The following is a 22,448-nucleotide window of genomic DNA, read 5'->3' on the forward strand; positions in this document are numbered from 1 at the left end:
GTATAAATGAACAGACGCAGATAGAGCTCAAAAACATGGCATGGATGAATTTATCTCTTCCAACCCCTGTAACTTTGACCACGCTTCCCTCTTTGAGATGGTGCAACGTCTTACTTTGGACCACAGACTTAATGATTCCTATTCTTGCCTGGCAAGTATATTCTTTGGTCTACAGCAATTTCATCGTGATGACATTTTTTTTTAAACATGAAATATTTCTCTACCTTTATGTCAGAAGCTCTTTTCTCCTTTGCTGGGCCCCTTAAACAATTATAAACGTGTTCTTGATTTCCTGGATTGGGATAGTTTTACTTACCCAAGAAACAAGACAGAACGAGAGGAAGTTATCAGTGGAGATGGATCCAATTCCCCAGCCTCCCTATCTGAGCTTCCCCCTTTTCAGCTGCTACTCGAGAAATATTCCCAAGAGGGTAATCGAGTTTGGCACCTGCTTGTGGAGAACTTATAAAAATTGCTTCGGTTTCTTAGTTTTCGAGATCCCCCCTCCCGCCCCACCCCAGACGATAAGACCCTGTGCTCCTGTCTCAGGAATGAAAGCGTTCTTTTTGCTTATTTTTTTTTAAAGATGAAAATGATTTGTAAATAAAATTCATTTCACTTTTCATAAGCTAAAGGGGTTTGGGCTTGTTTGGGTGGCTTTTTTTTCCTTCATGGCATTCAAAGCATTTTTTTTACCCTTGGGTGGGGGGAATTTTTCTTTTGCTGCTTTAGACGTTTAGAAGTCCAGCTCTCCAGCAAGAGCATTTCTTGAAATCCTGTCTTAAGCCTGGATTTAAATCATTTAAATGCAAAGGGCTGCTGCTGTGTCCTTATTGGATTTCTGAAGATACATTTGGGGCTTTATACTGTCAAATTCGAAAGCCTAAAAACGACCCAATTCATTCCCTTCTGCAAACCGTAAACAGTTATTACATTTCTTAAAGATAAGTGCTATTAATCCCACTTTATAGATGGGAAAGGTGAGGCGAAAGGGTGAAATGACTTTACACAGAGGGAAAGCCTCGTCCCTGACTCTGCGTACTAAGGTGACTATATTTATATATTATTAATATTATATAATTAACTAAGGATAACATATTACTGATATTAACATAAATATAATGAAAATCTGTTTTTTTCTGAATGCCAGGACTATAGCCTAAATCTATTCTAATTTTTGTTTTAAATTCCTTTTTTTTCTGTGCCAGAAGCCAAAATATTAAAAATGGCAAATAAAATAGTCTTAAAGACAGAAGCAGGATTACATGGAATAGTTTATTAATCTTCGCCTCATAAAAGATTCATTGATTATCTCAGGTTTAGAATCACTTCATCAGAAGAATCTGAAGTTTGCCAAATTGGAAAAGAACACATCATTTTGACTTTAAAAAAAAAAAAAAAAAGCTTACCTTGCATTGCAAGGCAGTTTTTCGCAAATGTGTTTCCTACGATTATGTAATTATTCACATAATTATAAAATGCATTTATGAAATTTGTAAGAATATGCCTCCAAACTTAAGTCATTTGCTTTTATGTATAATTCCTAGTCTCCTGAGGAAATTTTTTTTGAGGCATTTTATTTTCAAGACTTTTTTCAAAGCATAATTTCTTAAAACAATTTTCTTTTTCACCAAGAAATTCATCACTAAGGAGAGTTAGTAAATGTCCTCTAAAAAATTAAACCAGAAATGAAATTTTGATGTTTGCTTCCTATTAGTCACATATAGGCCTAAAAATATGGTCTAAAATCCAAAATTAATTACAAATAGAATAAAATAATTTCCTTCCCCATTTGTATACCTGTATCTATTAATCATCCTCCCAGAATTTCAGAAAATAACAGCGATTAAAAGGACCTTCTCTCCTGCCTCTATATAATCCATTTTCTCATTATTACAATCTTTTTATTTCAGTTAGTTTTGGAGACCGACCAGCAGGGATACATAAATTTTTCTGTGTCTTCGACTGAGTTCCTAATTGATATTTCTTCAACTCTTTTCAAAGCAGCTATTTTGGCATCTACAAAAGACTTGGTGTCATCTGAGTCGTAGAAAATATATTTTAATCTTTCACAGCAGTGTTGTTTCTAAGATTTAGCATTTGGGGTAGCAGATGGAGTGGCAAAGAAGTTGCCTATAGGGGCAGCCCACTGCCTCGACTACTCTCCCGCCCTCTGCAGTAACTTACAATTTGAAATAGGAAAGATGCCGTCTTCCGTTGGATGCATTGCTGAGCTGCGTGTTGTCAAATCGAAGATTCCCCAGATCCGCTAATACGAGACTGGAGTGTGGCAGAGGCTTCCCACGCTGCACCGCTGTGGCCTCTACCTGCCACCCGGTCCCTCTCTTCTTTTGCCTTTTCCCTCCCAAGATGGAGTGACAGTCAAAAGAGGACTCAGAGAAGACCCTCCAAGGAAAATTAAATTTATATTTAAGACAACCCTAAATTCCCAGCTTGCAAAGTACCACCTAAATTGGTTTATGTCTTACTTCAGAAGGATACCCAAACTGAAAGAAGTGATTTGATTTCAGGCTTGTTCCGAGGGTGACTTTGAGTGGCAAGTCCCTAGGGCTTTCTGTGCGGCTCTTTTCTTAAGTGCACGGCGGAGGCAGCAGTTTCTACCCCATCATGCCTCCCAGTCAGCTCTGAATCACAGATTCCATCCAGGTTCTCTTTTAGAGCAGAGTTTTGTGTGGTCCTGCAGCAAATAAATAAATAAGAAGAAAACAAATAATTGCCAGAGGAGGGGTGAGGGGAAAAGGCTCAACCAGGGCACAAGAAGCTCCTCTCTGTTTAATGGAATCATGTCTGATTCACAACTTAACAACTTAGTCATGTTATTCTCTTTGGAAAGTGATGTTATTCTCTTCATTTTAAAATCTAAAACCATTTTCCTTCCAAAGTAGAAGGATTTATGAAGTCCTGGCATGTATGTAGACCAATCCTAGTATTTCTTTATGCTCCAGAGCATTAAAAAAAAAAAAAAGAAGAAGAAGAAATCTTGGAGTCAAACAGAGCTGGGTTTGAATCCTGCCTGTTTGGTATTATTTGTGAGTCACTTAACAGCTCTGATTTCCATTTTTTCATCTATGAAATGAAGATGTCTACTTTCCAAAGTTGCTATGGGACTCAACTGAAGTTCTTTGTCAAGAGTAAAACACTAGACCCATGTAAGGCATTAATAATACTATTTTTTCTTATTGGTAACCGGGACTTAACCTTACCCTCAACTCCAATACTCTTCAAGTGTATGGTTCAGTGTTAAAGCAGTGGGTGAGACTCTCTTTGTGGAATCATGCCCTCTGCTATCCAGATGCCATCACTTACTGCGTCACCATGTCCTTCCTGAGCTCCAACTTCCCATCCATCAAAGAGGGATCGCAGTACCTACCTTATAGGGCTGTTGTGAGGGTTAAACCAGATAGCACATGCGGAGTTTGGCACAGTGGCTGGCACTCCATAAGCAATCAGTAAGTGTTAGCTCTATTTTTACCCGCTTCTCCAGTCACCCCCAATTCTAGCAGCTCTCCCAGAAAAACCAACCTGTATTTAAAAGAAAGTCTCTCCTTTATTCCCCAAATAGGGCTGGTTCAGTCCAGGCCAGGTGTTTGTACTAGACGAGTATTGCGCCCGAAATGGAGTCCGAGGGTGTCACCGCCATCTCTGCTACCTCAGAGACTTGCTTGAACGGGCGGAAAACGGCGCCATGATCGACCCCACCCTCCTTCACTACAGCTTTGCTTTCTGTGCGTCCCATGTCCACGGGAACAGGTAAGCACGTGTCCAGAAGTATTCTTTCAAAAAAAAAATTTTTTTTGAGACACTGGCAATGGTTTATGATTGGTCCTGCTTTTAGTATCATCTCTCACCCTCTATCCATCCCCATTCCCTCAGTAGTACAGACATACGCGTGTGTGCACACGTGCACACATACACACACACACCAGCCACACAAACACAAAGAACACACAGGTTTGAATTTCTTCTCGTTTCAAGAGACTTAATAGAAGCGGCAGACAGGACTCCTAGAGTGGTCTCTGAAGTTAGGATAGTCTGGGCTCAAATCCTGGCTCCTCCATTTGCTAGCCATGACCTTGGTTGGTGATTAAAACCTCTGTGCCACAGTTTTCTCCTCTGTCAGTCAGGGATGATAATGACCTCCTGGGATTGTTGAGAGGATGCAAGCGGTTATAAAGGGCTCGGCGCCATGCCTGGAACATGGCAAGGGCTAAATAAATGTTTGCCTTTGTTGTTATTATCATTCATTCCATAAATATTCAACAATTACTTGCTGAGGGTCAGCATCCATGGTGAGCAAAAACTAGACACCAAACGAGGGCAGAGTGGTATAGAGATTGGCTCTCTGAGAAAATGGAATGAAGTCCCATGGTAGCATTTAATAAGAGAAACACGACTCAGCTGGGATGGCAGGGTGACAGGCAGGGCCTCCCTGAGGACTGAGGACTGGAGGAGGAGTTCAGTGGTTCTGGGCCAAAGGAGCAGCATGTCCAAATGCTCTGCAGAGGAAATTCAGGATCAGAAACAAGCTAGGTGAAGCTGCAAAGCAAAACTCATCGTGAACCACGGAGCTGGGAAGAACTTCAGAGATCACAGTGTAATCATAACCCCTTCTGTTTCTAAGTTTTGCAGACAAGACCGGAACATCAGTTCTCCTAACTCCACACTAAGTATTTTCTTTCTTTAGACCTTGCCCAGCTCCTGGAGGAAAAAAATCCAGGTTCTGAATAATGCAAAGCAGCAAATAATTTAAGAACATTACCATTTGGCTTTGAAGACATGGAATAAATTTCCACAGTGCCATAGCCAGTTTACCATCCCAGTGCATGGAGCCTCACATTACTATAAAGATAAACCTCCACTACCCCCCCGAGGAAGCCCAACCAATAGCCAGGGAAGGCACAGCCAGGGAAAACGAAGTGGCTCCAGAAACCCAGCCTGTGATGAAAAAGTTGCTACTCTGGGGAAATTCATGTGTGGGAGAATCCGGAATTGACTGCATTTTATTTTGAATCAGAATTCTGTCAGTCATCTTCATCTTTGCAAGCTATAACACTGAAATATCTGTGGGGTTCGGGCTGTGATTTTTTTTCTCTCTCTCTCTAGTACGGCTAGATTTTATGAGATGCAACTTCAACATTTAGAGCTAGATAACAATAGCATTGCGGGTTTGAATATTTAACAGGCAACAAGGTTTTCATCACCTCCCATTGTTACAATGCTTGCTAGCCCAGCACATGACCTTTCATTTGCATCAAAGATATTCATGAAAACTCTGATACCTGGGGAGTAGCTCTGCATAATTCTGCTTTTTATAAATATGTACACTTTGATGACTATCTGTTACAGCCTCTTGGACTGAATTCTTTAAAGAGAGAGAGAGAAGTTGCATTATATTCTCTGGTTTGTCACACTGTATTCTACATATGTTACTGAATAAGAAAGTGTTATAAAATAATGAAGTGTTTTTGTAAACTCCCTGGTAAACATCATCATGAATTATGATACACATTGTCTGGATTTCATATTGTAAGACTGCCACTTGATTCACAGTTAGGTTTATACATCTTGTCATGGAAACAGTTTTGGATTTCTTATTTTCTTTTCAGTTCTGATTTTCCTTATGCAAGTTTGCATCTTTTTTTTTTTTTTTTTTTTGCTTATTATTTTAGTTTGAATGCATTTGCTTTCGCTGTTTGATGCATCCTTCTTTTTCTTTCTTTTGTTTGTGCATGTATGTGTGCTCTCGATTCTCCCGTGGCTGACCACACTCTGTGCATGCCCCATGCGACCACCCCCTCTCCAAAGTCAACAAATGCATGTGTACCTTAGTGGGCTGCCACCAAATACAGACCCTGAAGGGATCAAAACTCCCTCCCCATCTGAACCAGAGGCTAAAAAAGATACCAAAAAGGAATCCAAAAAAAGAAAAAATCCCAAAACCCAGGCAAATCCAGAGCCCAAGAGGTAAGAAGTTATGTGTGTATTCGCTTGTGTTCCGCGATGTCTGTGACCTTCCCCATCCCCTCATCTCCGCTACAACTTCCACCTTAGCCAACCGCAAGCTTTGTGTATTCCCAAAGTCTCTGTCAAAAGATGTGTGTTTAAAAATCCTAACAATGGGCAAAAATACTATGTATTAGGACTGAATTTGAGTCAGGTATTTAGTGGACGTTGAAAACATGTTCATATTGAAAAAAACTAATTGAACAATATGTAAAGAGAATCATTAATTGCTTTTTTAAGTGGCATCTCGTTAGGGGCCTGGTACCTTACCAAGCCGTTCATAATAAGCAACTGGTGCTTTATAATTTTGAAATTATGTTTAAGGAGTGAGTGAAATAGGTTGGCTTAAGTTGGGTTCATACATCTGTAGTAGGTCCAACATTTTCAGCAAACCCCCTCCGTTCTACATTTATCTCATGAAAGAAATCCAACTTCAAATAATGATTTATAATAAAGACACAAAGTCAAGTCTATCAGTAAATTAATGACTCTTAGTAGAATCATTGATATGATGAGGTCTCCTTGAAAGCACTTTTCGATTCTTTGTAAATTATGTTTATCCTCTCCTGTTTCCCATGTCCTTTAGAGATGCTCTCTTTGTGAATTGGTAAAATGGCAAATTGGTGGCTTTTTTCCTTTTTAAACTAGATGTACAATTATCTCCAGTGTTATCCTTATGTCATTCTTCACCTTCCGTATCTTCTCCAAATTAACATTGACATTTTAAAGATTTGTTGCTGTGGTTTGTTCTGACCCTAGCATGTCGAACTACACATAGTTCGCAAGGAGGTGTGCTCTATGCTTCAGAATGAGTTTATTCATTTGAATATTTCTATGTCCTAAAATATACAGTTCACTTACAGGTAGACTGAATGAAAATGCCAATTTTCACTTCCTAGAGAATGTAACAGGCTGTCAATCAGTGTACGCAGGTCTAGTAGTGAAGGTCAAAGAAAGCCCTGTTTCCATGTGGACACCCACCTTCTGAATTTGCAGTATACAAGGGAGGAGGTGGAATGGAGTTTTTGTGTCTCCCCATGATGGTCATACTGTGAGGTTGCTGCAGCTGGCAGCCGGTAAGAAAGTGCTTAGAGGATGTTGTTGGTGCCTAAAAGAAGCCTCTCTGGCTGCTGTCCAAGGTGCTGCTTTGGGCATGTTCAGCATTAAAGCAGAGCAGAGAGTAAATGGCCATACTTGCTTGCGTCTGACCTATTCCCTACGCCTTGAAAAACTACCTAAAATGATCTTGAATGGTATTTTGAGGCTTATGTGTGTCCCATGGTCTATGTTTGCATTGCATTTTTTAAGGAAGAAGAAATCATAATATTATATATCAGTTGTGTGGTATTCTGCAGTTTATAAAGTACATTCTGTCTCATTTGCTCTAACATTGTCAGGTTAGCTACGTTTACACCCATTTTGCAGATGATGAAACTGAATGTGAATTTAAGTGGCAAATCCAGATACTCTGTGCCCAAACTCTTCCTCTTTTTAGTACATCAGCACTGCACGTAGATTCTAAAAGTCTGAGTATTAGAGCCTGTTCTGCAAAAATCTAAGATTATCATACCTCATTTCTGTGTCTCAGTTTTCTCATCTGCAAAATGAGCACATAGAACCATAGCACCTGTAATATCCCATCAACCTCTAAAATTATCTTATTAGGTTATAATAACAAGTAAAATTATCTATTATCAGATTTCATAAATAAAGTTTAATTATCACAATTTAATAAGAGTTTGCTATATGCCAGGCACTGTGTGAAGTGCTGTTTACATATATTATTTTATTTTATGCTTATTACATTGTTATGAGATCTATATTATTAGTACCCTCACCTAACAGATGACGAATTTGAGGCTGTGATAAATTCATTCACTTACTCTGTAGCAAATACGCGTATGGACCTAATTCAAACATGGATATTCTGACTGTGGTGCTTTCATTTGTAACCTCTCTGCCTTACTACCTGCCCAGCATAAGTGCTTGTATATGGTGTGAGATGCCGATTCAGTTATCTGATACGAATTTCAAAATTTCCTGGTGAGGCATTGTAGCAGTCATCTGAAGTCATAAAACATTTTTCCATTTTTGTCTTAAAGATGTCCAAAACCATTTTGGCTCATCTGGTAACTCTGGCCTTGTGGAAAAAGCCAGAGTGGATCTGGAGTTTTAGACCACCTAAGGGAGAGTCTCCTTTGAACAGTAATTAACAGCCTTTCGGTCCTGGGGGTCAGGGGAAATACATTTTCCTGCCTCCTTCATCGGGATGAACACTATTTGCATGTGGAGATGTTATCTATTTTCTGACTCAGTATAAGAAGGAATTCATGACTCATGGAAGCAAATTGCCCTTTAACTGAATTTAACTGAACAATAGAGCCCATTCCCGTTGTCATCTCACAGCCAACTTGATTAGGTGAAAAGTCGCTTTTTACCTAATTATTAATTTTCTACCCATTAATAACTCAGCAGCCTGAAAGATCCCTGCCCTAGTGCAGCTGGACATCGTTAGTGACCACTCAGGGTCTGGTGACTGAGTTTATCCTGCCTTCTCTGGCAGCCTGTGCCATGTCCCTGTCAAACGCTATGCCTGTTTGAATTCAGAACATCTCATTCAAAGTAGACATATCTGGTCAATAGGAGGATGTTTGCTGCTCATAATTCCAAGCAGTGGAAGATATGGAACCATCCACATGTTGGCATCTTTTAGAGCAGTGGTTCTTGGCTAGGGGTGATCTCTTCCCCAGGGGACACTTGGCAATACCTGGTAACAATTTTTGATTGTCACCATGGAGAAGGGTGATGTTATCCTCATCTAGTGGGTAGAGGCATTTACAATGCTTCTAAAGATTCTACAGTGCCCTACACTAGTTTGTAGGGCAGCCCCCTACAAACAAAACCCTAAAAAAAGAAAAATCAAACGTCCAGGTGATGCACTGAAATTTCTCATTTTTACTTGGCTTTTGTTTTCTTTCACACAGACTTATTCTGTGTCTAAAGGCATGACAGTTGCCACCACTGATTTTTGGCCTGTGCAGGGGTTGTCACACTCTAGTTTGCATACAAATCATACGGGGAGTTTGTTAAAATGGAGAGGGCAAGTTTCCCCTCCTCAGATAATTTGATCCAGCAAGTCTTGGATGGGGCCAGGCACCTGCCCTTTTAATCGGTTCCTCCCTCCAGGTATTTCTAAGGCATTTGGTCTGCAGATCCTACTCATTCAAGGTCTTGGTGGCCAAAGTTGGCTGCACAGTGGACTCACTCAAGGAGCCTAAAAAATGCTGTGCTTTAGGCCTACCCGCTAAGGTTCTGCTTTCATTAATCTGGGATAGAGCCTAAGCATCATAGTTTTAAAATCTCCCAAGTGATTCTTAAATGTAGCAACATTTAAGAACCACTGATTGAGGGAACATTAGTTTGGACCAGCTCTTTAAAACTGAGCCCATTTTCTCAAAGGGAGAGGAAAATAAAGGGAAAATGTGAGTACGTTCAGCTGGTTACACTTGGCGATCATCAAATCCACAGATGTAAATCGATACATCTTCTCATTTTTAAATCAGCTCCTAGGGTTGCAGTACTTAATTTTCACCATAATATTTTTAGTATTCTTTCTAGATGACATTTAGATTCACATCACTTTGGTCACTGTCCCACAGTGACAAGGCAATCAAACAGCTCCGATGATTGCAAGTTGCGTCAATGTTCCTTGGATCCATTTATTATTGGGATTGGAAATTTTTCTCATTTACATTATTATTTAACATTTCTTGAATGCCAGTGCTGCTCTTCACATATGGCCTGCGGAGAAAGTACATTGTATCAGCAATTAACAAATCCATAATGCCAACCGCCCCAATCCAAAGTAAGCTGCATGGATTAATGAGTCTACAAGCAGATGTAAGAGGGCATGAGTCCTAAAAATCTCTGAAAATGAGTCCAAGGATTCTTTTGGGAGATGTGCTTGGAGCCAAGGTGCTGCTTGTATGCGGAGACCATGTGATCCTTGTGGCTTAGATTTGAGTAACTGAACAATCGGATGGAACTCACTTTTCTCCTCTGTTACTCCATCAGGGTCCCTAAGTCAGTACGTGGTTCCATCCACCCAGTTGCTCAAGACAAAAACCTTGAGAGTCATCCTTGACACTCCTCCCTCAGCACATCACAAGGTTCAATTACCATGCCCTGTCAGTGCCCTTAGGTACCTCTCCAGTCCATCCGCATCTCCTTCTCTTCAGTGCCACTACCAGGCTTGGGTCTCTATCTTCTCTTCCCTGGACCACAGCAGCTGCTTTGTGAACCATGTCCTTGCCTCCAGGGTTGGTCCCTCACTTCCAATCCGTGTCACATAATGGTTTCCTTTATTTCTTTTTTGCAAATACCTACCTGGAAGTGAAGGATTCATTTTGCGTAGGTATATTTTTTTCCTTCCACTCCAATCTCTCCTTTCTCTCCTTCTCTTCTTTCCTTCCCTCCATCTCTCCCTCCCTTTCTCTCTCTCCTAGTTACACATACACCCATCATGACATTACGTCTGGTGCTTTTTAACTCCCTCCCCCAAAGAGAGAGGAAAGACCATAGCTCTCTTTTACTGACCTCTGAATACAGCAGTTCGGTGGCAGGCAGGCATGGGTAGGGGACGATAGTGACACTTACATTCCTGGTCTCATGTCACACAGGGACACAGGCATTATTGCATTTGTTGGCAGGAGCACGTGGCTGGTTGGCCTCCCGGCTCTGAGCAGGTGGCGTTGCCCTTACAAGTAGCTGAGTCATGCTCTCTAAATTCTAGAGAACCAGCTTCACCTGATTGGAAATACTTCTAAGAAGAAGAGGGAAAAAGTCTAAACACATTTCAAGTGAACGTCTGCATCCGAAAGAGAAATCCTTTTAGAGCTTGCATTCTAGCTTTTAACCCATGTGACTCTCTTCCTGAAGGAAATTTGCCCCATGAGAACAGCAGGGTTTTCAACTCACACATAAAATCTTATAAAATGTGCTGAATTATCTATCCCATCAGTGCTTTCATTCTGGCCCATAACAAACCATCCAGCTAATGTGCATTTTCCTTCTGAAATTCCACCAGGGTGTCCTCATTCAGTAGTCAGTGGATTCATTGGTGCAAAACATATTTTCAGGTGTCACACCCTTTTCACGGTGTGTGTTATGCCCAAAAGCCACACATATGACTGGTTTGATCACCCAGAAGTCTGTACTTAAGGTCCTCAGGTGTTCATGGTGGAATTTAAAGCCTAACTGCCTAGGTTTGTCTAGAAATAAAGAAACACACGTCTTCTCTTCTTCCTCAAATAGCAACCACATTCTTTGAGACTGTTCGGTAGGGAGAGGCTGCTCCATCACCCCCATCCTTAGAGTGAAGACATCTCCTGATATTGTTGGGTTATAGCTACATATTTAGAAAGCAGTATACAAATCAGAAAGACCTCACTGGTAGATTTTTGCCCTCTCCACACCTCTTTTCAGATCGACTGAAGCCAACCTTGAGAAGCGTCAATGCATGTTTGAAATGTTGTAGAAATTGCTTGTTGTTGCTTCTTGTCTTACTCTGTGATACAAACGCTCTGATGTATTTGTTTTAGCAGCATGTCTGAGCCCCAGGGCATCAGGGCATAATTAGAAAAGGGCATGGGCTGGAGAGGGGAGGGAGGGAAAGGGCGAGGCTGGGTTTTCATAATGAAGCAGTGACTACGGGACGTGAGAGCCCTAATTACAATGTATGATCAACCTAGAGTTGATACAGACCATCCAGAGGAGACAGTGGGGATGTCTTCTTTTGATGCGTTGGTGCTACCTTGAGTTTGGAGTGATGATCTGCTCGAGAGAGACAAAGGAAATATCCCACACTGGGATTAAACTCAAAAGTGTCATTCTGAAAGTTGTCAGGGAGAAGGATGGCTAGAAAAAGTCAATTTAAAGAAGAGAGAGAGAGGTTAAGAGAGTGTGCTGGGTCTCAGTGTTCTCTTTAGGGACCATCGTGAGGAACGTCTATGAAAATAATTCTGTTCCACTCAGACCCTTTGAGTGCTCATATTTCGGGGCTGGAACAGTTTTGCAGCAAGGAGGATTCGGTTAGCGTGCTTGTTTAAGGACATTTTCGTGGCTCCGTAACGCGGTCTGCAGGCATGCATCCACTTGGAGAGAGGAAATATATCATGTTTACGGTGCCTGCACTGGCATATGTGGACATTTGCATTTAGAGAGAGTGTGTTCCCGCTTCAGCTGGGGTTCTACCCCTTGTTGGGAGCGATAGGAGCTTAAAGCTGGCTGTATGCAGACAGGTGGACCAGGCACTCTTTCCTCTTTTGTTGAATCAATCCACGCATTTCTTTCTACACCGGGTTCTGTGCTCAATCACCAAACAGACGCAGCCTCGGAACACATCAGTCATAGTATGCTTTGAGTTCACTTAGTAACCTGACAAAAACGAAGGTTTTGTAGCCCAGCTTTACAAAATTATGTGGAGAGCCCCGTTAACAGGATAATTAAATGCTGGGCCTCCGTGTGCCCACCTGGGTGTGGAGTGACAGTGTAACGACCCCGGAGAGGTCAGTTCATTTCCACAAAAACATGGTGTAGCTGGAATTCTTTGGCTCGATTGTTCACGCTTAATTTCAAATATCGCAACAAAATGTTTCCCTTTAAAAGCCTAGTGTTTAATCGGATTGGGTTAATCCTACAATGGATGTGAATTAACAAAATCCAGCTCAGAAGCATTCTAGGGAAACGGAGAATTTACATACCGACTCCTAAAGTGTGGGCAGCTGGGTGAGGGTAGTTGCAATCTGACCAAAAAAAAAAAAGGTTGGGGGGGGGACACAACTGTAGATGTATTATTATTTGTGACATGGCTCAGGATGGGAGGCTGTGAGGAGAGTGGAGATGACAGAGCTGGTGTTAACCACTGTGACAAGGACTTGAAGAGCAGCCGACCTGACATCCTTCCTCTCGTGCTGCCGAAAATGTCAACTTCGTGAAGGACAGTGAGAAAACGGTTTGCCGAAAACTTGAAAGGTGGATCCCAGAGATGCCCGCCGTGTCAGATGTGATATAGTCTGCCGTGGCCGGGGAGGCCCGCTCCTGGCTCCGACGATGGCCTGCAGGTGGCCCGGCGTCCAGTCTGCGACGGGGCTCCCGAAATGACTGCACTTGACCTGCGTATTGTCTCAGGTTTGCGGGATCATGATCTGCAAGAAGTGAGTGGTTAGCCAGTGTGCAGTTAGGTGGAACCAGCAACCGGGGACCACATTTCCTTCCGTGTGTGTGTGTGTGTGTGTGTGTGTGTGTGTGTGTGTGTGTGTGTGTTTCTAAAGCTAGATTCGAAGGCATCAACGCTTCTACTAAAATTGGGAGCGTGGGAACAAAGGGGCTGTGTGCTTTATGAACTTCCATCAGTTCACTATAAGTACCAAAAACTGACTCTGGATAATCTATGCAAAAGGGAGTTGATTGGGACCATGCCAGGAGCCTCAAAGAAAGGGAGGGGAAAACTGGATTGAAGGCAGCTGTGGAAAAATAAGCAAAAGGACCAGAGCAATGGTTCAACCCTTACCTGCATGTTAGAATAACCCGGGGAGCTGTAACATGACAGTGTGAAGGCCCTACTACAGACAGACTGAATCAGAGCTTCAGGGTGGGACCTCTCAGAGCTCCCTCTCCTGTTCTAAGGTACAGCCAGAGATTAAGAGCTACTGACCTATGAGGACAGACTGCTGGGATGAGCAAATTCCACTTGTCTCTTTCATCCTCACATCATTTTCTTGATGTAAAGGTCCTAGGAAGGAGCGTCCAGTTAGCTGAGTGTAGTGTCTAGACCAGCTTAGAGGTGCAGGGACCACGGGAGGTAGGGGCTGACCTGTAGGAAGTCCTGCAGCGTTGACAGTGGGAGAGTAGGCACCTGAATTTCCCCTGCCCTCCCCCCAGGAGTACCCACAACACAGCCCAGGTCCTTCCTCCAGAGCAAATTCCAGCGCTGTTAGGAAGAGGCAGTGGACCCCAAGAAGTGTAAAAATACGAGCAGAAAACAGCACTCAGGATACAAGAGAGCTGAGGGCTCGTAGGCGTGACTCCGAGTAAAGACACATCTCGGTCTGGGATTAAAACTCCAGCTTCTTCCCTCCTCTTCTCTCATTCTTTGTGATTCCTTAAGTGCTAAAAGTATTGAGGAAGGAACAAGATGCGGAGCCAGTTTTATGACAATTATAGAATCAACCCCCAAATGTTTCCAGCACAGAAAAACAAAAGCATGGCTTCAGAGAGACACCAGTACAATTCTATTTATTTTGCAACTAGCCCTGCTTAGAATAGTACCTTGGAAACAGTGCAGATGCCACTTTGGGAATGGATTACTAGCTTCAACAGTGGACCATTACTTCTTAGAGAAGATCTCTGGTTCCATGTTCAGTCTGTTCCAGGGGAAATTGGGAGCCCTGAAACAAAAGTACCCTTTAAGGTGTTCAGCCCACCCACCCAGAATTTTCTTGCTCTAAGACAGAGCTCCTCAAAGGAAGGTTCCCCAAACCCAGCAGCACCAGAGAGCTTGTTAGAAATGCAGGTTCTCAGGCCCCACCCCAGATCTACTGAATCAGAAAGTCCAGGGTGGTCCAGCAGTCTGAGTTGTCACAAACTTTCCAGGTGATTCTCAGGCACACTCAGGTTTGAGAATCACCGTTCTAGAAAAAGTATTTCATTGCTTCTGTGAGAACAGAGCTCCCCGAAATATCCAACCCGGATTTTTCAGTTAGTAGACCCATAGAAATCTACCTAAACCTGTAAAATTTACATTGGCAAATTACAGGGGTCATTGGAAAAGAAATTGATGTTTGACGAGAATTTCAGTAGTAATTATGAGAAATCAGACCCCTAACAAAGGGTACTTTTGCTTTCTAATTGATAGAGTGACAGCCTGTGATCTTGGATAAATTGTTATTCCTGCCCGTCTCTTCCTCGGTTGGTAAAATAATATTCACTGTTACCAGCATCATTTCAGAACATTTCCGGCAATTACAAATAAATCTGTGTTGGATGTCTAAGTCGTGATGTGTCTTGTCACCTGGTTTTCTTGTTGTTGGTGGTGGTGGTGAAGCCTGTACTTTGTGTTTTACAGACGTAAGATTAGCTGGTTCCATTTATTTTAAAATGGAACTGTTCATGCTGGCATGGGCAGTCAAGAAGCAAATTTAAGAAAAGATGACAGTAATTTTTAGTTGTTTACCTTTTTTTGAATAGGGAGGTTAACAGTGTTCACAAAGTAGCCCACGGAGACATGCAAGCTGTCATCTGATACCTTTACTAATTGTAAATGTGAATCATCAGAACAAAAGGGGGAAAAAAAACCAACCAAACTTTATGTTTTAGAATAATAGCCTTTGTTGTGAGAATGGCAAGGTGGCCAGGCACACACTACAAGTTCAGTTTTTATCATCTCAAAGCACAAGTCTAAAAGCTACCTTCTCATTGCCTAATTGCCTTAGAGGGCTTGTTTCATAAGGAAGGAATGAAGTTCTTCACAGAAAAAAATAATGTGACCTAATAATGGTCACAACCATCTCTGGGCTGCCCGTGTTACATGGTTTTCAGGCTTTTCTCTGTGATCTATAAACTCCTCTCTGAATTGTACCTTATATTTAATAGCATTTTTCTCTGGGTTAATTCCCTGCTAAGAAACAAAATGCTTAAAATGGCTCTTTTTTTTGCCCCCTCAAATCGATGGTGTACATACACACACACACCAATTGTAGAAACGTGCGTTCAGTGCATTAGCAAGATGGCTTTTGTGTAAACAAAATCCAGAAGCCACAGCTAAAGGGAAGTTGTAGATGGTTACAGAAACAGGAGACGTTACCACAGACAGTGTCACATATATTTTGTGGGAGCCAATGAATTCGTCCTGAGATTTAACTACAGCTTTGTGGACAGTTCATGTTTTAAAAAAAAATTTTTTTTAAATAAATTTTATAAATTAACATATGAGATTTTTCCTGGAAAAAAAAAAAACACATAAGTTAATTCCAGTAGCATCCCTGATATTTACCATTTTGCCTTTAAGTTCAGGAGGGGGTGAAGAAGTGGACTGTAAGGTTTTTACTGTTCAGGAATATTTTCTACCAAATGGAGGAGGGGAAGTTTTCCTATTTTTTAAGTAGGGCATTTTTAGTACTTAAGAAGAAGGGAAGCTGACCAATAAACCCCTAACAGGAGGTACAGTGCTATGATTTGCCAAGTCTTTTGTGCAGTCAGACTGGTCTAGTATACAGGATTTTCCCAACTTATGCTGGATCCTTGAGAAGGCCTATAAATAAGACCATTTGTTTGGTCTCAAGATGACTTGCATTTGCAAACTGAAGAATGTTCCAATAGAAGTTTCATCGTGACGCACCAATCTGCAAACTGGCTCAGCCAGTAGTCAAAACAAGTCACTACAAGATCTGGGGAGCTGAAGTCTTTGAATGGGTCAGATTATCCCACGTCTAATTTGGCACAGATCAATTTGGGCTATAAATATGCAGCCTTCCTTTGTATTTTCAACTTGAATGGGCCGAAGGAAATGAGGAAAATGTGTGTGAACCTAAGGGTGATTCAGAAACATGAGATTACTATAGTGAAGCTGAAAGTTACTTATTTACGGTAGGGTCATTCTGTTTATTAGCTGAGCAATAGTTCATTTCCGAGATTGGAAAATATCCTATTCTTTTTTCTGCCTTTATTGGGATATTGACATATACCACATGTAAGTTTAAGGTGTACAATGTGGTAATTTGATACATGTATATATTGAGATGATTACCATAATAGTCACCTATACCCCCAAGTATAATTACCTTGTGTGTGTATGTGTTGATAACATTTAAGATCTACTCTCTAAACAAATTTCAAGTAAATAATATAGTGCTGTTAATTACAGTCACCATATGGTAGATTACAGCCCCAGAACTTACTCCTCTTATAGCTGGAAATTTGCACACTGTGACCCACATTTCTCCATTTCACCCACTCCCCAGCCCTGACAACCACCATTCTGCTCTCCATTTCTGAGTCAGCTTCTTTAGATGTCACATATAAGTGACATTATGCAGTGTTCTGTCTGATTTATTTCACTTAGTATAATTCTCTCAAGGTCTGTCTATGTCATCACAAAAGACAAGACTGCCTTCTTTTTAATGGCTGAATAATATTCCATTGTGTATATATCACATTTCCTCTATCAATTTATCTGTCAATAGACACTTAGGTTGTTCCCCTACCTTGGCTGTTGTAAACATTGCTGCAGTTAACATGGGGGTGCAGATATATCTTCAAGATAGTGATTTCCTTTTTTTTTTTTTTTTTTCAGATATATACCCAGAAGGGGGATTGCTGGATCACATGGCAATTTTATTTTTGATTTTTTAGGAACCTCCATACCATTTTCTATAGTGTCTGTAGCAGTTTACATTCCCACCCACAGTGCACAAGGGTTCATTTTTCTCCACAGCCTCACCAACACTTGTTTCATATCTTTTTGTTTTGATAACAGCCATTCTGACAGGTGATATCTCATTGTGGTTTTGATTTGTATTTCTGTGATGATTAATGATGTTGAGCATCTTTTCATGGATCTGTTGGCTATTCATAGGTCTTCTTTGGAAAAATGTCTATATTCTCTGCCCATTTTTAATCAAATTATTTGGAGTGGAGTTTTTTTTTTTTTTTTTTGCTATTTTTTTATGAATTCCTTCTATATTTTGAATATTAACCCCTTATCAGATAGGTGGTTTGCAAATATTTCTCTCATCCCATACGTTGTGTTTTTATTGCACAGTGCAAAAGCTTTTTAGTTTGCTGTAGTCTCATTTTCTATTTTGCTTTTCTTCTTTTGCATTTGGTGTCCTATCCAAAAAAATCATTGCCAAGACCAAATGTCAAAGAACTTTACCTCTATATTTCCATCTAGGTTTTTTTTTTTTTTTTTTTACAGTTTTAGGTCTTATATTGAAGTCTTTAATTCATTTCCAGTTCTTTTTTATGAGTGTTGTAAGATAAGGGTCCAATTTCATTCCTTTGCATGTACATATCCAGTTTTCCCAACACCATTTATTGAAAAAACTGTCCTTTCTCCATTGAGTATTCTTATCTCCCTTGTCAAACATTAGTTCACTATATATGCAAGGGTTTATTTCTGGGCTCTCAGTTTTGTTCCATTGATCTATGTATCTGTTTTTATGCCAGTGCCATACCACTTTGATGACTACAGCTTTGTAATATAGTTTGAAATCAGAATATATGATGCCTCCAACTTTATTCTTCTTTCTCAGAATTGCTTTGGTTATTTGGGTCTTCTGTGGTTTCATACAAATTTTTGTATTTTTTCTTCTATTTCTGTGGGAAAAAAAAATCCCATTGGAATTTTGATAGAGATTGCATAGAGCTCAAAGGTGGCTTTGGGTAGAGTGGCCATTTTAATGTAATTAATTCTTCCAGTTCGTGAACACAAGATCTCTTTCCATTTATTTGTGTTTTCTTCAAGTTCTTTCATCAATGTTTTATAATTTTTACAGTGTCTTGTAATTTGTTCTTCAGTTAATACATGAGTACTTAAATTAATCTGAACATCTGTAATTGTAAGCTGGAAATTGAGTCATTTAATAACATTTAGCTCTGGGAAGGATAAACACTCACAAGACGCCTGGTTTTCATAGGAGTTTGTGTGCATAATGCAGGAGTCCCAGGTCTAAGCACCTACAAGACAGGCAGGTGATGCAAACTAGAGGTGTGGACCTGCTGAGTGCCTGCCTCAGCTAAGAAAGAGGCTGCTTGTTGCTGCTTGCCAATTAATGCCAGTTGTTCCAAATTTTCAAGAGACTTGTATTATAAAAACTTTCCTAATTTAAAAAATGTTGGCAAGCAGTTCAAAATTTTAAGAAGCTGTGAGCCAAACGGAAGAGGTCTAGAAGCTGGATTTAACCTGCAAGCCACCACTTTGTACATTTTACCATTTCACAGTAAATGAGCGACAGTTCTGCAAATGTCTTCAAACGATAACCTCAGAATACCCCATCCCCTCCAGTCGCCGGCACTGAAAAGCAGGACTTCTCCTAAGGTCACATCGATCATTGGAGTTGTTCTTCTAAAATGGACAGTTTCCTCCTGCTAGAGGTTTGATTTGATGGTGTCAGCATATGAGGTTCCCGTCACCTCATGACATGTCTTCTTTCAGGCCTGATGGGATTGGAACTGTGACTGTTGAGGAAAAGGAACGTTTTGAAGAAATCAAAGAGAGACTCCGCATCCTGCTGGAAAATCAGATAACACATTTTAGGTAAGGATCTGGGGCGAAAGGGCTTTTTAGGAGGGTGAGACTGGGAAAGGGCAAATTAAGGGCTTGATTTGCTAAAACTGTAAAGTTATCAGGGACACTATAGTGTCCTGATAGTTAGAAATAGCTGAATGAAAAAGCAAACCAAGACAGGGTTCCCCAATAGCCAGGAGACTAGGAAATCTTAAGGTCATTTTATTTCCATTGAAAGGACAAAGCCCTCCTTGTATAAGCTGACCCCAATCATCAATCAGTCTAAAAGAATCTACTGCAACATTGGATGTGATGCTTCTTCAAGGCTTCCAAACAAAACAGTGCAAAATCCTGTGAATCAATTCACTTGAACAGAGAAGGAAGGCAGTGGTACCCAGAAGAGCATCTCTACCTTCTCCGTTACCTGGAAACAGGACTAGCTGGCTATGCAGAGGAAGAAATGAGCATCAGCCTTGACACACTCAAGGCAGCCAGCAGACCCAGCGCTTAAGCCTTGCACAGCACAGCCCACTTCTCCCTTAGAGCAAATGAGACATTTTTAATGCTGCCCTGGTGGTTCTGGACTAGAGATCTTGGAATAGGAGCTCATAGATAGTAAGACCTTTTATAATAACATAATAAGTAGTTCCTATTTATTAAATCCTTCTATGTGTTAGAGAACTAGAACTCATTTTTTTTTGAATTCTCAGAACAATTTTTAAGGTAGTTATTATAATCTCCAGTTTAAAAGGAGTAAACTGAGGCTGAGAGAGGTTAAGTAACTTGCCCCGGGCCACTCAGCCAGCAAGTGGAAGAAGTGAGATGCATACACAGAATATTCTGGGTGTCCACAGACCATCCTGCCCCCTTTGTGCCACAAGGGGGAGTGTCCCTGAAGGGCTTGTGACAGCCTGAAATAGTCATTAGAACTCTCAGTGGTACCTGATACGGTTCTATGTCTGTGCCATCAAAAACCTCCTGGATAAATCTTTATTGGCCATACACTGTATTCAACGTTCATTGCCAGTAACAAAAGATCGAATAACAATTAAAACCTACCATCAAGGAAGGGCAATTAGTAGAATCACGAATTTGCTCAAAATACACTCTTTTATTTCCTGTCTTAATTTTGGGGGTGGGGATTTAAGTAAGTGTGTTTGGATTTGTGCCTGTTTCAACTAATATTGTTTTAATGCTGGTCTCAATAATAATATATAAATTTATATTTGAGCTAACAAATGCTTTTCCTTCACAACAGAAATCTAAACAGACTCATGTCATCACTTGAAATATTCTTTTCTGTTGCAGACATTTGTGGAGTCTCTCTTCAGTCATTATTCACACATACACATATATACATTATATACACACATATATGGTGTGAATTCAGATTAACATAACACAACGTGACAAAATAAAAAGCGCTTTCTGTTCCTCAGAGAGAGTTGCTATAGGGATCAAATTGCACGAAATATGCTAACATGCGATCGATCTGGGCAACCTGAAATTTTCTTCTGTCTTTTTTAGGTATTGCTTTCCGTTTGGTCGACCTGAAGGTGCTTTGAAAGCTACTCTCTCACTCTTGGAAAGGGTAAGAAGGAAAGTAAAAGGCAGATGACATATACACAGAGACATGAACATAATTATCATGAAATAGTGTGGTTGAATGACCTGGTTTGTATTTTTAAAGGATTTGTTTACCGATCATCAAATATCAGAATAAAAATGAAGAATAGTTAGGATATATTGAAGATCCGTCCCTCACCCTTCCCTGGTTCATGGACAGGCTTTGACATCCTAACTCTGCATTGGATTTTTTAAAATTTTCTCTTTAGCAATGGCTGTTGGTCAATTAAGTTGCAAGGAGGCATCCACAACGAATTTTCAGTTGAAGTCTTTAAGAAGTATAATGAGTAACACACTTGGTTGAACCATCTTGCTGACTTTGTTTTTCCACCTGCAGGTTTTGATGAAAGACATTGTAACCCCAGCGCCACAAGAGGAGGTAAAAACAGTCATCCGTAAATGTTTAGAGCAGGCTGCTTTAGTCAACTATTCTCGGCTATCCGAGTATGCCAAAATCGAAGGTAAGGCCCCCCCCGACTCTGTCCCCAATTTTCCATTTAAATTTTGTTATGCCTCCCTGGGGAAGTCTCTCTCTTTTCTGACGGGCACCAGCAAGCAATGGTCCATCTGAGTATGTTAAGCTGCAACTTGAAAGTCCTTGAAATGTGATCGCTTCCTTGGCTGTGGCCAGATAGATGAATGGAAGAGCAGGGGCTCAGGAGACAGTCTCTGTAGGGAAGAAGATTGAATATAGGATGTTAGCAGTTAATTAAGATCCCTTCAAAGAGTCTACGTTGGCCCTAACTTTGCTCTGTGGCTAATGTTTTCCTCTGACAGAGTTCTGTAGGATTGCTACCTTCTTTAAAGAGAGGAAAACAAAATAATTTGCTTGTCCGCTGTTGATAGCATTGGAAGTGAAATAAGAATTGAAGGAAGCAGCATCAAGATTTTGCTTAACCCTCTTCTTGCCCCTTGAATGTATCTTATCTTTTGGTAGCTTTTCAGGCTTGCTGGCAGGTTAGTATCCAGCTGTCTCTGATGGCTCCTGGTTCGCTTTAGATCGTGTTCATTCTCGTTACTCCAAACCCAGGATGGGTGTCATCACTGCCCTCTCAAGTTTTAGGCAAGCGGTCACTGATGACCGAGCAATCGCCCAAAGGCACTTTGAGTCCATTCTACTTGAGAAGATACGGTTCTTTGGGACCTATTCATTTGCAAAGGTATTAATCACTTTTCATTGTTACCCTGTTGGCTTCTATAGGGTGATTTGAAAGCCACACCCAACTTGACCGGTGGTGTAAGTTGTATAAATGTGGAAGTTCTGTGTGCACAACTCAATGTGTCCGTATTCTGGAATCTGATGTTCTCTCACATGTGGAATCACCCAGCTAAAACCAGCAAATGCCCATTGTCTGCCTTCAGGACATGACTGGGAAAAATTAAAAAATAAAAATAAGAGACCTAATCACCTCCCCAAACCGCATCACTTACCTTGCCGAAGTCCTCGTTTCCTTGGAGAATTAGGTTAAGATCATGTCAAATTCGCAGTGTTTCGTACATTACGCGTCCTCCC

The 22,448-nt window shown here is 40.9% G+C and overlaps 1 protein-coding gene across 12 annotated transcripts in view; it reads left to right on the forward strand.

Annotated features, from left to right (window-relative positions):
• The window catches only part of CADPS (calcium dependent secretion activator), a 416,509-nt gene that overhangs the window by 277,924 nt on the left and 116,137 nt on the right, over positions 1-22,448 (forward strand). For 9 of the 12 annotated variants that reach the window (XM_032458143.1, XM_032458146.1, XM_032458144.1 and 6 more), the window contains 5 exons: positions 15-151; positions 3,584-3,771; positions 19,238-19,339; positions 20,837-20,900; positions 21,273-21,396. In XM_032458143.1, coding sequence (XP_032314034.1) covers positions 15-151; positions 3,584-3,771; positions 19,238-19,339; positions 20,837-20,900; positions 21,273-21,396 — 615 coding nt within the window. Of the gene's footprint in view, positions 1-14; positions 152-3,583; positions 3,772-5,826; positions 5,986-19,237; positions 19,340-20,836; positions 20,901-21,272; positions 21,397-22,448 lie in introns of all 12 variants that reach the window. The other 3 variants (XM_032458141.1, XM_032458140.1, XM_032458148.1) reach the window with 1 other exon arrangement.

Source organism: Camelus ferus, chromosome 17 (assembly GCF_009834535.1).
Source record: "Camelus ferus isolate YT-003-E chromosome 17, BCGSAC_Cfer_1.0, whole genome shotgun sequence".
Lineage (NCBI taxonomy): Eukaryota > Metazoa > Chordata > Mammalia > Artiodactyla > Camelidae > Camelus > Camelus ferus.